The sequence below is a fragment of the Ammospiza caudacuta genome, chromosome 5, assembly GCF_027887145.1.
Source record: "Ammospiza caudacuta isolate bAmmCau1 chromosome 5, bAmmCau1.pri, whole genome shotgun sequence".
In the NCBI taxonomy this organism is placed as follows: domain Eukaryota; kingdom Metazoa; phylum Chordata; class Aves; order Passeriformes; family Passerellidae; genus Ammospiza; species Ammospiza caudacuta.
Genome location: NC_080597.1, coordinates 52,625,873 through 52,641,518, shown reverse-complemented (window position 1 = coordinate 52,641,518; position 15,646 = coordinate 52,625,873). Strand labels below are relative to the sequence as shown.

At 35.3% G+C, this 15,646-nt stretch overlaps 1 protein-coding gene across 1 annotated transcript in view; it reads right to left on the bottom strand.

The window, feature by feature from the left end:
* FOXP2 (forkhead box P2) overlaps positions 1-15,646 on the bottom strand; it is a 283,948-nt gene that overhangs the window by 103,262 nt on the left and 165,040 nt on the right. The window contains exon 4 of the mRNA XM_058805027.1: positions 13,882-13,971. Within this exon, the coding sequence (XP_058661010.1) occupies positions 13,882-13,971 (90 nt within the window). The remainder of the gene's footprint in view (positions 1-13,881; positions 13,972-15,646) is intronic.

Below are 15,646 nucleotides of genomic sequence, written 5' to 3'. Positions count from 1 at the left end.
CACTACTAAAAATCAAGGTTCTGCTAAAGAACAAATAATAAAGTCAAAAATCACACTGAATGTATTTTAAAATAATCTATCAATGTAATAACATGGAAGCTAGATAACATGTCCAACATATTGCAAATCTTTTAACATTAAATTAAAAAACCTGATATGAACATCAAATGACACAATATGATACCTACATCAATTTGTTCATCTATCCTCATTTCAAATGCAAAACTGTACTGTGATTTTAAAATTTAAAAAATTCTTGAAAGCAATCACTGTGGAGTTTAGTACACACACTTTTGTATGAGGGGTATAAAAGCACCCACTCTTCCTGAAGAGGTCTTCAGTTCCCTTCGTATTTTTTCACAATGATAAACACTCTTATCAAAGGAAGTGTGGGATGGATGACTACACTAGGGAGAGTTGATCAGCAGAAACTAGCACAATCATTTATCTAAAATTAGCCTCAATATAAGAGATGTAAATCATAAATGGCCTCCTAGGTGTAAGATCTTACCCTAATCTTTCATATATGTCTTACACTTAAGGTGAGCCATTTTATCATAACCATATCAAGTACTTTTGCCTCTCTTGGATCTCTCAGAGAGCAGAAACATAGACACTGATCTTAGGAAAAGAGAAACACAAAATATTTTTTTTTAATTGCCACCACCTTCTAGTACAATTTCATTGCTGTTTTTTTCAGACCCATAAGAAAATCAGAGGGGGTAAAATTGCTCTCTGTGACACCGAACATATGGAAGATTTACACTGAACAAATAGCTTTTAAATGTATACCTGATATTTTAATTAGGAAAGCAGTATACCCAGAAACAAGCAAAGTACCTGAAATACAACAAAAATACCTCAATTTCATATTGACATAAATATTCTCTCAAGCTAAGTCTCTGTTCTGCCACTAAGTTACTCTTTGTCACATTCTTTTAGCACTTATTTAACTTCCTACAAAATTGAAATTCAGCTTATTTCAGAACAGGACAGTCAATAACAGAATTTCATTTTGCCTATTTTCATAGCAGCAATTTATGTGAGATTATATGTGAACTGTACCCTGCAATAAAGTTAAAATTAGGTTATAACTTAGCTTGATCCTGTGTTTCACAGTTGTTTTCACCAACTGAATGGTAGATGATGGACTGACACATCAAAAGAAGGCAACCTACCTTAAGAATTGTGTCGTAGAGGGTTTTTAAAATGCTTCCCTCACTTCTAAGGAATGCTAAGGAATGCTTCTCTCCTTTTTTATTGACTGGGTTGTTGGTATGGGAACTGAAGACATGAAAGGCAAGATCCCTTTTCCTTATGGTGGAAGAGACACTGAGGTCCTGTATGTAGGACCAGGAATCTGAAGGTCTGGGCTTCACTGCCTGCATGGCCAAAGCCATAACACAGACACAAACTCATGGAAGTGCCATGGAACTTCCAATGGAATTGAGGTAGTACCTTTCTCTTTTCAAAGGCCCCTTTTTAATCACTTTCAGAGCATGACACACATTGAGCATCTGATTCACTCTGTGGTGTTAGAAAGTGGCTATGTTGCTTGAAATCATTTGAGGGCCTAACTATTTTCGTTGAGTTTAATTGTATTAATCCAATCTTTTCACCAGCATGGAAAGTAGTTACGGCTAGTAAAATGCATACTGCATCATCCTGATGTCAGCATTGGGTCACAAAGAGAACTGTTCATTAAGAGGCTGAACTGGGAAAGGTTTGATATTTTTAGGGGTTTTCCTCTGAAAAGCACGACTAAAAGCAGTTGTGACAAGTCCAACGGACTATGGCTTGTGAAATATGAAGTTTGCTGGTGAAACCAGACTGTTCTTGGAGGGAAGTCAAGTCCACTTGAATGGTCAAAAGCACATCATCAGAAGAAAAACATATTGGCTTCTAGAAGTTGCTTGGAAAGACAGAAAATTGGGAAACTGGATGACACAAAATTGTCCTTTAGCCCACTGTGCTGCTTTTAACAGTGGTCAACACTCAGTGCCCAAAGAGAACAAGCACAGTGGCAGACGAATATTGAGATGTGTTCCCAAACTTGGATATATGTTGCTTGAAAACCTACATCATCCTTTCAGCTTAATTTAATGTCTTTTAGTCCACAAAATAGAGAACAATTAGATCCTGTGGACCCTCAGAAGAACTACAAGAGCTGGAGGGACGATAAAAGAGCAGAGATACCTTTGGCTCTGTATGGATCATATCTCCTTTTCCTTTACCAAGGAATATTAGAAACTTGAGGCAACAGATTATGGTATTCCCTTAAAAATGTGAATAATATATACCTACTCCTTATGCTCACACAGTTGGGCATGAAATACAGTCAGAGATGTACAAGTATAAACTAGCTGCTGCTGTTCAGTCCCACTTGAAAAGGCGTGTCAACGATGCATGTCTCTGTGGGTTTCTGTGGCTCCTCTTCCCTCCTTGCACTCTGTTAGTAGTGCCCGAATGCACTGAATGCTCTCTGGGTATCTGATTCACATTAACATTTTGTACAGTTAATAGTACAAGTAGACCCAAATCTCTAACACAAAGCTTTTGTATCTCCAATAGTAAGATGAAAATTAAAGTTTCATCCTAACAATGAGATCAATACAGAAGATGAAATCTAATGCATTTTAAGTTTAAAAACAGTGGATATTTGATCATGGACTGCTAGTCTAGCCAAGTGTCTAGACCAGTATTTGTCAAAACTAAAGGTTTCTCACAGTTTTTTCTCTAAGAGAGAAAGCAAATGAATTTTGATTCCATAAAAGATACCCTTCTTGTGTAAAAGACATTTAAAACTAGTAATTACTAGTGAAACTATAAAGTTTATATGTATTGAAATGAAAATCACAACAATAAATGTCCCAGAATGAAGAGAGGAAGAACAATGTATTCACCATTTTTGTGGCACCATTCCAAAGGCTCTGTGCTAATGATGTGTAAACACCAAGGAAAAGACAAGAAAAATATAAAATGATCTGCAGGGTGAAACAAAGGTTTCAAAATCTTTTTAGAATTTCTGTTGACAGTTTTACAGGGGAGGGAAAAGTGACTTAAATAGCAAGGATTCTTCTCTGAAAAAGGACTCTGCTTATGAGTTCTTCCTAAAATCTTTGCCATTTCACAGAGGTTTAATTGAGAACCAATTTTTGTGTAAATCATGTGGTGCAACAGCATCTCTGATATGTTAGATCTCACCTAAACTACAAGAAGGGGTCCTAATACAGCTATCACTAAATTACTTGGAGTTTTCACTTTAAAAAGTGAGTCCAAATATAATAAAGTATTATCAAATAATTCTAAAAGCACTTCTAGCAACGTACTATATTTATAATCAAAAAACCAAAAATATCCAATAAATCAAACAAATTTAGATAAATATTTTGTCTTGAAAATTCAACCCCTATAATCAATTGGCATGTTTCACTACTACAATTTACCTTTGCAATGTTACCAAAACCCCAGAGGATCAGGAAAGCAGACTTAACAGCTGGTGATACATCTCTATGGACACTTATTATTAAAGCTATTAAGGCTCATACAATTGCACTTAAGTTTCTTAACTACAAATATTCTAAAGAATAATATACAAAGTTATAATTATTTGCTTCTAGAGCCATGAATTGAATACTGCATTACCCCACCAGCCCAATTACAACGACTGAATACTCAAAGAACTTTAAACAAGTATTCCCCATCCAGAAAAAAACCCTAAAAATTTCTAGACTAAACTATTTTTTGGATTCTAAATTAGCATGACTTTACTTAATGTGGAAAAGAGTCCCCTCTCTTAATCTTGACACTGAGACTCACTGGGTCATAGTATATTCAAGACCTTAAAATGGTCACAATAATAATGATCTCATAAGGGGGTTGTTGGACTAATTAATTTTATTTTCAGGTACTATGAGACATTCAGCTATAAAGACTAAACATTATAAAGACTATAAAGACTAAAACATTCTGGAAGTGGATATTTTTGGAAGAAAACATATTTTACAAATTGGTTGGATTTTTAATAAATTCTGTCTCTTGTTTCAGTGTATTTATTGCCATGAAAATCAATGCCTTCCTATTAAAAATGTCTATATTTATTAATTTGGTGGTATTTCTTAGAATTTTTACCGATAATTATGAAGTCAATACATTTTTGTATCTAACAGCCTGAAAAAGTCTTAAACATATTAATTATGGGAAAGCTACAGCTACTTAGATTGTGCTCACAGAATTGCTTTATTGTAACCTAATAAATGAGGATTAAAATATCTGAAATGGTTTCAGGTGGTTTATCTTTCATTTTCAGTCACTGAAAGGGAATTTTAAGAGATGAAATGGTGTGGATTTTTAGAATGCTACCTGAATTTTACTAGATGTCAGTTATTATCTAATCTTTAGTCTTTTCTATTCATGCAAGAGGATGTAAATATGCAGGAAATAAAAATTATTTCTAAAAAATAATAAACTATCATTTTCTCTGGGGTGCTTTAGGTAAATTCTGAAACTTTAAGAAGCCATTACAATCCCTTTAGAATATCTTCAATGAGTCTTTACCTTTCTTAAGAAAACAGTGACAACAAAGAATACCACAACACTTCAGAACTAGAAGGGATTTTCTGAGTTTTAGTTTGTTTTAATACTCTAATTCAAATCACGTAAATCCCCCTCTAAGTTGTCAAGCTGTAACTTTAAGCAGGCAGAATGTATGGGGGGTAGCTCTTGGTTCCAGCGCTTCTACTAGAACATTGCTCCAGAACTCTTTTCTCTGCATAGTGAAATCTTTGTCTTCCATAGTTCATTCATGCTTACCTTAGTTGCACGCTACCATATTTAAAACTCTTTTAAAGAAATATGACAAATATTTCTTCACTCTTAAAGTTTCCTTCTTGACTCAAATTGCGCAGAGCAATCCCAACGTTTCAGCCTGTACTCACCACTTCTGCAGGAAACTCTCTAGTACTTTTATAGCATAAAAATGTATCCAGAATTTACACAACCTCACTGTAGGTGTAGAGCAAGCATGCCAAGTGATCAGCCACAGTCAGAACAGTGAGATACCTTCACCCCTGGATATTCAGGGCATCAGTACTAGAATCCTGAATCTTTCAGCAGAACCTATATGGAGTACATTTCTAATATACCAATAAGCCACTAGTAACTAGGTGGATTTCATATCTCCATTAATCCTGATGATATCTCAAAGATCTCTTTTAAACCTGAAACTTAGTATTTCCCTATTTTAAATGGAAACATGGTTTTAAATTTAAGATAATATCTGATTTTTCTCACCTATGTTTTATCTCTGGTCATTCATGATCATACAGTGAGTTTCTCTTTTCCTTTTTCATTTAGCTGATAGACATAAGACTAAAAAAAAATTTTACCAGTTCTTAAGCAAATGATCATATTTTTTTTGCTGTATTTTCTAACATTTATTAGAATTTACTTGCTAAATTAAATATTGAAAGATATTAATCCTGTGCAACAGCCCAGCCCTCCTGTAAAACCTATCTTCCTATTTTGTTTTTCATGGGTGAAATACATGCCCCCTCTTACCACAGAAGGCTTACAGTTTGGCATTTTTTCTTCCTTACTCATAGTATGGTTTCAGCCTTTTCTAATCAAGAGATATTTTTCTGCATACAGCAACATCAACCATAATTTTTCTCTGAATTTGCATTATTAATTCTCCTTCAGATACTATGCTCTTAAAATGAGCATTTTCTTGGTGTCCTACTCTGTTCTTAAAACAGAAATATAAATTGTTTTATCTATGATTTCACCCTAAATCTTCTATTAAGAAATATGTTACTTGAATTTGGAAATTTGATTATTCCTAAGCATCAAGTCCATAGATATCTGCACACTAAAGTACAGCAGCATCAATTTAGGAATCACTTCTGCCAGTACAGAGTTGATTTTGATATTTTTTTCTCGTGTGTTGGGTTACTGTATTGGTTCTCCTCAATACTGTGGAAGCAGTCTTTCCTATTAGACAGAAAGTATATTTATTGAACAAATGGATTTACTGTGAACACTTGTAGGAAAATGTCATTCTTCATTTATACTTCAAGTTCTTGGTAAGATCCTTGAAGCATATTGATGTTGCTGAAACACGGTACAGTTCCTTTTGTATATATTATTATTATACAATTGCTTTTCAAAGTTTCACATAATCAAGTAGTAAAGCACTGAAGTAGTTTTTAGTAAATTTTTTACCATTAATTCCATTTCATAAGACCTTCATCTGTCTGTCTCAAGAAAATATTAGAAGCATAAGAAGGCATAAAAAGACCTAGAACATCAAAGTGGCAATTGTTAACATCCTTCCACAACAGAATGGGCTGAAATGCTTTTCCACCAGACTGTGTGATTGCTTTTTCATCAGGACACATGCTTTTCTTCTGTAGCATTAGTGCATACTGTGTGATCATTTGGATCATTTTAACACTTTTTAACACAGCTTTACATGTATACATCCCCAGTGATGGCAAACTAAAATTAACACCTATGTTGATCTTGGCATACATTCAGATTCCTGATTAGCTGGCTCCTCACATCCCCAGTCAGCTTGCTTGGTAAAGCAACTGGACAAATATGACATCACAAAATAATGTCTAACAATTAGCATATGTCAAGAAAAGAATTCAATTCACAAAGCAAAATTAATCTGAAAAGTATGTGAAGAAATCAGCTCAAGGAATGCCAGGAGTGGCCAGGGACAGAAACTGAAATTTCACATGCAAACTTGCTTATGCTACTATTAACTGAAAAACCTTCACTGTTTAGTCACAGAACTTTTGTTTTGTCCAAAAATTTTCTTGACTTCATAATTCCCTGATGAAAGAAAAACCTTTGGCTGGGGGGGTGGGGTGGGTGGGACTTTCCTTAATAACAAATTAACTAGCAACAGCTCTGAAATATCTACCCCTCATCTAGAGCATTCATAGAATATTTTGTTTAGTTGCTTTTTCTGCTTTGGTAATTTCTAAATCAACGTACACTAATGTGTTTTTCAAATTCAAGAGTATCAGGAGAGCCTTGCTTGAGCGGTGCGATCCTAAACTGGCATAATTAGGGCCCTGCCTGGGAGCAGACCCATTAATAGAGCTGCACACTGAGTGGGGAACCATTCACACTTTCCCTCTCAGCTCTTCATGAGCTTTTCTGGGCAACGAGCCAGCTGGTAAGAAAATGAGGCTGATCCAACCTGTTGCAAGAGCCTGGAGAAGCGGCTCAAGGGAGCCTCCAGCTCGCAGCTCTGCAGTGGGACCACTCACACAGCCCGACGAGGAGCAGTCACAGCCCTGCGTGCTGCTGTGCTGCGAGGGACAGCAGGGGGACAGAGCCTTCCAGCTGCTCAAGAAGGCAAATCAACTTCCCTGCAGTCCTTGGGGATTCCCGTAGTTCAGAATATAAAAAACAGCCCACTCATCCCATACACAGCATTATTTCCTGGTGTCAGACAGGCTGCACATTCTGCTGTGGGAGAAGGATGAGTTTGCTGGTCTGCCATATAAAAGCTGCTCTGAAAAGACCTAGACACTTCTCTGAAGGTTTGTCCTTCTGAATCTGAATGAAGAACTGGACTGTGTGTTCTCCCTCTACTCCTAGTTCTCCAGAAGTACCAGAAGCAACAAAACAGAAAGGGGGAAGGAAAGACATTCCAGTGATGCAGGTGATAATTTCTGGACAGTCATAGTAACAGATTGACACATCAGATTCTGCACAGACATGTGTTCAACATTAAAATGCCTCTTGAAATCGCTGATCACATAATAATCCTAATTAGTATTCTGCACATTTAATACCTGTAAACAGAACTTGCATAATACTTTCCTCTGAATCCAAAATATTTTATAATATTACAAGTATGTTGTCAGGATAAAGAGGTGATCTCTGCATCACCTAGTTGTTTGTGGGTTTTTTGTCTCCATTAGATACAGATGAATCTATTATGTGCTAAATTCTGTTAGAAAAGTGCTAGTTAAAATTTTCCCATGTTACAAAGATCACACATAAGGTTAGCTGGAATTATTTATCCTCCTGAAAATGACAGTAAGAGATAACACCTCAAGGTGATGCAGATATACTTTAAACTAAAAAGCAAACCATACTAACTAGTGCCACTTTCATAGTAGAGGTGTATTTTAATACTGGAAATTTTCAGACCAAAATGTGATTTAAAGTGAATCTGTTATTAGAAGGTTTTACAGCAACAAGATGCAAAATATGGGTTTTCATGAGCAGAAACCTTGTCAAGAACAGGATGTAAGTCTTTGGAGCAAGTTCTATCTATATAAGTAAGAACTTCCCAGCAAGTTTGTGACACTGACACTTCCACTGTAAATGAAAGAAACAATGTCTTGAGTTTTTTCCTTTATTATTGTATTTATACCTCTTCCTTAATGGAACTCCTGTTTTCTACACCATATAAGCTTGAACATGGATATTTCTCCTTTCCCTTCCCCCTACACCTTACGTAAAAATAACTCCTTGCCTTCTTTCCATCTCTTGGGGTTATCCTTGTCTTTAGAGTGGGTATTACTGATGCAAATTTCTGCACGTCAGAGGATAACTGCATATTCCTCCAAACAGACTTACAAGGGAAAATGGGACTTATGATTTTCCAGCAGCTATCTTCCAAATTTAATTTACCCCAAGCCTCAATGTTTGCTTATATGTAGGCCACACATTTCCTCTAGAATTATACTCGAGAGGGAGAAAGACTGTTTATCACTACTCTCCCCTTACACTACATATTATACATTTGCATCTTTCTATATCAGTGTTTTCTACCATGTACAAAATCCTCCTACTTCTTATGCTTAGCAGCATGCATTAGATAAACAGAAATATGTAACATGCAGTTTATGAAAAAAGAGTTTTAAACCAGTTAGATTTATTTGTATTTCTGTTCAATGTAATGCAAGGAAAACTATCTAAGTTCCAACCATAACAAGTTTTTTTCTGTTTTTAAAATGGCACTTTTTGACTGATATTAAGCATGCATGGTTGAAGTCAAAGTGCATTAAATCAGAGGATATAATTTAAAAGCAGTGGGGTTTGCTTCTTTTTTCCCACATTCCCTATTTCTCATCTCTCATCAAGTCCTTATATATGTTTTAAAAAAGTAACTAAAGGTTACAATATTAATGATATGTTTGCTTATTTATTATGTGCAATGAATTTTAAACTCAGGCCCATATGAAGATCCAAAGGGAGATGACCAAACTAGAGAGAGTAAAGCAAGGAGAGTGGGTTAAAAGAGACTGTGAATATCTTTTCATGCTAAATTTTTGCATTTTGAGTGTCTTTTAAAAAAAACAGTTCTTCTGATGGTATTCACCAATGAAATAAAAATTAAGTAATTAAACTTAAGTGTACATATTTCCCAAATTTTATCAAATTATTACACTTCAGTGAAGTGCTTATGCTAAATAAACAAAGCTTACCATAACAACTCAACACTCCATACAGCATGATATTTATACAACTGGCTTGGTACACACTGAGCTTAACCCTTTGATTCCAGGAGTCATGATTTCATGACATGCCATCCTCTTATAGAATGCATTTGTACTGATGTTGAAACAAAAAATCCCCTAGCCTGAAGGAAAAAATATCAAACCAATTAATTGTAGATATATTAAACTATGGGGCTGAAGATAATTATATATTTATTCTCATTGACATAATGTTCACAGTCTGACTGTGAAAAAAACTACTCCTTTAGAGACATTACTGGGAATAGAAACAACGAGGCAAACAAATGGAATTATAACTGTGCATATCACCATTCTATGCAGACAACAACAGTATGTGTATCATGGACAGATAGTCTAAGCATAGAGTCTGCCTACCTGGAAGGGAAATAATTGCAATGCTGTACATGAATACCCATCAACAGCAGAAAATTGACAGCATTTACCTTTGGGTTATGATTGTGCTCTCACAGTTTTTGAAGAACCCCAACTCTTGCTCATGACTGTAAATGTTACATGAAAATAAAGCTGTCACTATTAAAACTCATGCTAGATGATACCAGGTTCTTCAGTGGCTCTAAGGACAGTGACTTCTTGCCCTAGGAAAAGGAACTAACTACATGTTCTAAGAGCCAAGGTGACCTTTTTTCCTGTTATGCCTACTATGGAAATTTGGTGATAAGGAGAGAAATCCTTGAAAGCAATTAGTAAGCTTCACTGTGGATTACTATTATAACCAATTCTACAGAAAAGAAAAATATTCTGAAACAAAAAATGGCACTACAAAAATCTTAATCTTACTACAGCAATATTTTACTGGATGCACAGTAAAATAGTAAATGCTATTATCTCATCATATTCAGGTTAACATTACCCTCAACTCTGGTCACAAACCCTCCATAGCTATTTTGCAATATGTCATTAATCAATGTATGTACTGATTGGGTCCATTCAATTGGCGCATCAGTGTAATGAATGGCATATATAAACATGTTTCAAATACATTTATTCGGATATCTATACATGAAAGTAAAATCACTACCACAATTGGTACTCAAGCTTGTCAAAAGGGATGTTTTTCTTCTTCTGTTTTACATAAGACATGCTAATGGTTATGCCATCTGCAGTGTGAAACCCAGACAAATGTAAATGAAAGTAATAGTAGATCAAGACAAGCGTCTATCTGAAACAGCAATTTTTGCAGGTATTCTTTTAACTCGCAATCTAAATATAAGCCTCCTGTCCCTGAAAGTACAGGATAACTACTAGTTAAATGCAACTTTTGCACTAGAAACTAAAACAAAAACTTCTGCACTTTTACAATAGATCATGTAGCTAGTGGTACATTTGTAAAGGCTTTTCATGAGGATACAAAAGACACTCAAATTATTCTAGGAAAATTTCAGCAGTTCCCCTAAAGCCATCCCCTCAGTAAAGCACAGTAGAACATGATGACTTACCCAACACCCTCTTTTTGCAAAGCTGAAGGTTTCTTCAATCAGCTTTCAACTTGCTGATTAGCTAGTAGGTGCTGTAAGTCACTAAAATACTTGACGCATTATGAAACAACAAAGAGAACATACATAAAAACACCATATGCTACTTTCCCCCCCAAAAAGATGGCCACTAAAATAAATGCTAGTTTTTTTCCTCTTTGCCTCATGGAACAATAGAATATTTTACATCAAACTACAGAGCACAAGATGCATGGCAAGGCTTACCTAATAGCCACATATGCTTGCAGATGTGTGAGCTAATTTTAAAGGTTTTATTGCATTTTTACTAGATTTATAAATCTATTCTAACATATCCACAGTTGCCAGATTAGTAAATTGCTCTGAAATGGAGGAAATTAGATATGCACTAATTTAAAAGTATTTTAAAATATTAGGAGAAGTCTGTTTTCTCAATCACAAACACAAGTACAAGTATTTTTGCCTTATAACCTTCAATTTTTCTTATAAAGCTTATACAAATTTAGCAATTTCTACTGCTAGAAGATTTTGACTACAGTTATCATTAAATTTGCCGTAAGAAAATAATAGTGCTGTACAATTTTATGACAGTATTTGGTCAAACAGGCAACATGGTGATCAAAATGTGAGTTCCCACTACATGATGAACAATGAACAGTAACAGACAGAAGTAGAAAAGCTCAAAGGACTCATTTCCAAAACCTTTATACATTCTTTTCACTAAAAAAGAAAATTAAAATGTAGCTTGTGCTCATATCTGAATTTACATGGTATTGGATACATAAAACCAAAGTCTGGGAGCAAATTCCATTTTTCCTCTCCTTTAAAAATGAACCACATGAAGTGTTCAAGGCCAGTAAGAGACACTACGTACACAGTGACGATGAAAGAAAAAGTTGGAAAATAAGCAATAATCTAGACTTTAGGGAGCATGTAACAATTTCTGAAAATAAAATTATTTGCTTTATTTTCTTCTTCCTGCCTCTCAAGTGTGACTCATGAGATGCTGATGCCTCCTGGGAAACAAGTGATACAGCCCTAGCACATCAAACCCTAGCATTTTAAGGGCACCAGGCCATAGTTAGTGTTTTAAGAACATGAAAGCACAAGATTCCCTCTCTTCATCTCATCATCCTCTGGGTTCTGTCTTTGCCTCTAAATATTTTCTATCATTTCAACAACGCCTACCACAAACAGTGCACTCCCAGACTTCTTTAACCTTGAAAACAAAGTTTGTGAATGGGTGGAGAATGTGAAAAGAGAAGTAGCTCTTGGACTGTGTTGGTTTAAAAGGTGGAGGATTAAAGAAAGAAAAAAATATGGAAAACACATACTGGGAAAATACCACTATTTATGCCTGTTTCATATACTTTCCTTAGTGCCTGGTTCTGGCCAATTTAGAGACAGAACATAGGGCTAGATGGATCTTGTACACTCTTTATACAACCCAGGTTGCCTTTCAGAATGAGGAGCTGGCAGAATGAAGCACTTTCACAATATTCATTGAATCAATCATTGTCATGATTCAACCCTTCAAGGTCACTAATTCCACTTTAAAAACTTAAAAAGCCCACATAGTTGATAAGCTTCTACCTTTATGTCTACTCGTCTTATGTAGCTTCAGTGCAGAAGGTATTTGATACCCAGCAAATGTGAATTTGCACTTACAAAGCAAAGTCAAGGGTGAAGAGTGGGAAGTTGAGGGAGTCCCAGGACTCAGCCTTAGCCAGAAATGGACTACAACTGCAGCATGGCAGGATGCCATCATGTCCTGTTTTCCTTTTTTCCATTTTCTTTAGCCATATTCCTAAATTCTTGTTTGGTTCTAAGCAAATAAATAAAACCTTAGAAGTGTATTTGAAGAGAGCTGATCAGGAATGTAGAACTGTTTGCTGTGTCCAACACTGCTCTACTAAGTTTCACAAAGAAAAGGAGACAATGAGAATAACATTCAGAAACTGCACAAGTGAACAAATTTCACAACATTTCCCTGGTGGAGAAAAAAAATACATTCTAGTGCCTGGGGTCCTCGATTATGCATGACAAAAACTAAAAATGAGATAAAAACACCCTACTCCATCAGAAAACAGGGGAAGTCCTGAGAGAATAAATGCACACCCAGAAAAACCCATGTGAGGAAGAGAATGGTAGGATTTATACTTTTTTAATTTCCTGAACAAAATAAAATTGTCTGCAATAAAATGCAATTCAGCAGTTAAGCACCCATGTTGGTCTATATACAAAAGAGAACAAGTTTTGTCAGCAGAATGCAATTTGATATGGGACTCTGCATTAAGAATAAATGATTAATACCTCATAAAAATACCATACTGATATAATTTTCTAGGAATAAAACTCTTTTTATGTTTTTACTAATGCATTTAAAACAGCTATTCAATAGCAGAACTTCTTGTTTACTCATTCATAATCTAAAACCCAACAACATCCTAATGTGAAATTTCATGACATATGTTTTTTTCCAAAATGGCAGAAGCAGCTTTCATAATTTCATGCACTTGTGTGGGTAAGTTTCTGAACACTTCTCTGTCACCTAGGCATAGTAACTGTGAGGTATTTAGCTTTTCTCTGTTTTTTCACAGATACTGTTTTGCTCCTAGTCTTAACATGTTTTTACAACTTAAACCATGTACATATAAAAATCACATACCACACCTGTAACATGTCTATAAAGAATTAATGTAGCACAGTTACTGAACTCAGACCTAGTCTCAGACCTTTTAAGCATGTACAGCCACAAAAGGCTTTTGCATCCTGCAGTGGTTCTTCGCTGTGAAGTAAGCAGCAGCGTGTGAATATGCAGGCACACGGCTTAGGGGACAGGCACAGCCACACACCCCGCAGCCGGCTCCGCGCTCCTCCTGACACCAAGGTCCCAAAAGCAAGGAGACTTCACTAACCTGCAGCGGTCTCTGCTTCTCACTGCCCTTAGGAGATTTCAGTCCACTTGTCTGTTGCTGTAAAAGCAGCTGCCTTGCTGCCTGGAGTGCCTAAAAGTAAAAAAAAAAAAAAAAAAAAAAAAAAGTAAATAAATTCAACCAGTTCCTAGAAAGAAATCAGTTACTCATTGCTAATTTTAGGTAAAAGTCCAATTGAATGAACAAAATCCCCTTCTATTCGATTTGTATTTGCTATATTTCAGACTTCAGGGTTGTTTTTTTTTTTTTAGTTGAAACATTAAAAAAAATATTCTGAAAGTACATATATAAGACTTCACTAGAATTTATGGATGTACATGAAATCCTGCAGGAAATAAAGTTAATTTGTTTGAAGTGCTTGAAGAGGAAAAATCATAAACTGCATCAATAGCCTCATTTCCACAAGGAACTTGTCTTTGAGTGTTCAACTAAAATGCCCACTCCCTTGCAAATTATCATTCAATTTGCATTTTCGTATTACAATTTGAAGTAAAAGCAAGTAGACTTCAAGTGTTACCAGAAGCTGTAATTAAATTTGACAAATCAACATCAGATTATCTTGAAAGTGAATTAATAAGGATATTCATTGAAGATTAAAAACACTTTTTGTACTTACAATTCAAGGAGAAACCTCTCCTTTGACAAAAAAAAAAGGAGTACAGTTTTAATGCCAAATAAAAATGAGTGGTTTTAATTTGCATTCTTAGGAAAATCAGAGAACAAAGAAATTATTACTCAACCAACCAGATCAGGCTCAGGGATGACAGTATACCAATCAAAATAGAAGATGTTTTCATTTATTTTACGTTTTCATTCCAACTCAGCCAAATACAGTTAAACATATGAAATGTAAACAAACATTCTACCTACCCGAAGAATGCTAATCCGTATTATTTTTCCCTATAAAATTATTTCTAAAATGTCAAGTGTTATAAAGTGGTACTTATTTGGAAATTAAAAAAAAAAAAAGCAAAACCAAAAAACGTGATTCAAAACATTTCCACTGAAACTACCTGGAGAACTCATTTTTTCCCCTTAGAAAAATCAGCTCAATAAATAGCATTTATAGCTTTACAATACATCACACTGTTATTTCTGTTATTAAAACCTACTGCAGATGGAATGTACTGCAACTAATGCCATTTGATCAATGTTCCCTAAAATAATAAAGATTCTCAACTGATAAAGAAAGGTACAATTTTGATTAGACTCAAATGAGCTGGTTTTTAAGATAGTTTCTAGTATCCATGACAACAGTTGCTTTGACAAGATGTGCATATGGCATTACACTGCCAGCTGGTGTGAACAATGTTTGAACTACTGCATTGAGATGCTGAGCAAACAGAAAAAGTTGCCACGTCTTAACCCTCAGGGAAGGCAGTCATCCCCTGATCAATTATGAAAAGACAGAGAGAGGGCTGCTACAGTCTGGCTCCAAGCAAGTTTTCTGAGAAGGCAGGCAGACATAGAAAACCAAAGTAAACAAAGTGAATGCACTAGTACCATCTCCTAACAACATTGATTTGTCTCCCCATAGAAGGCCCTGGTACAAAGTTTGCAGAGCAGACTTTTAACATTTGGAGACATTCCCACAACAATCTCTGTATTGTTTCATCAAATTCTCAAGTAATTACAGGTCAGCTACACAAAGAGTATACATTCCTCTGAACCTAAGCAATGAGACACACAGAACTATCTTCTCTCTGCCAAAAATAAACAAAAAGTTAACATATTTAAAAGTGCACTT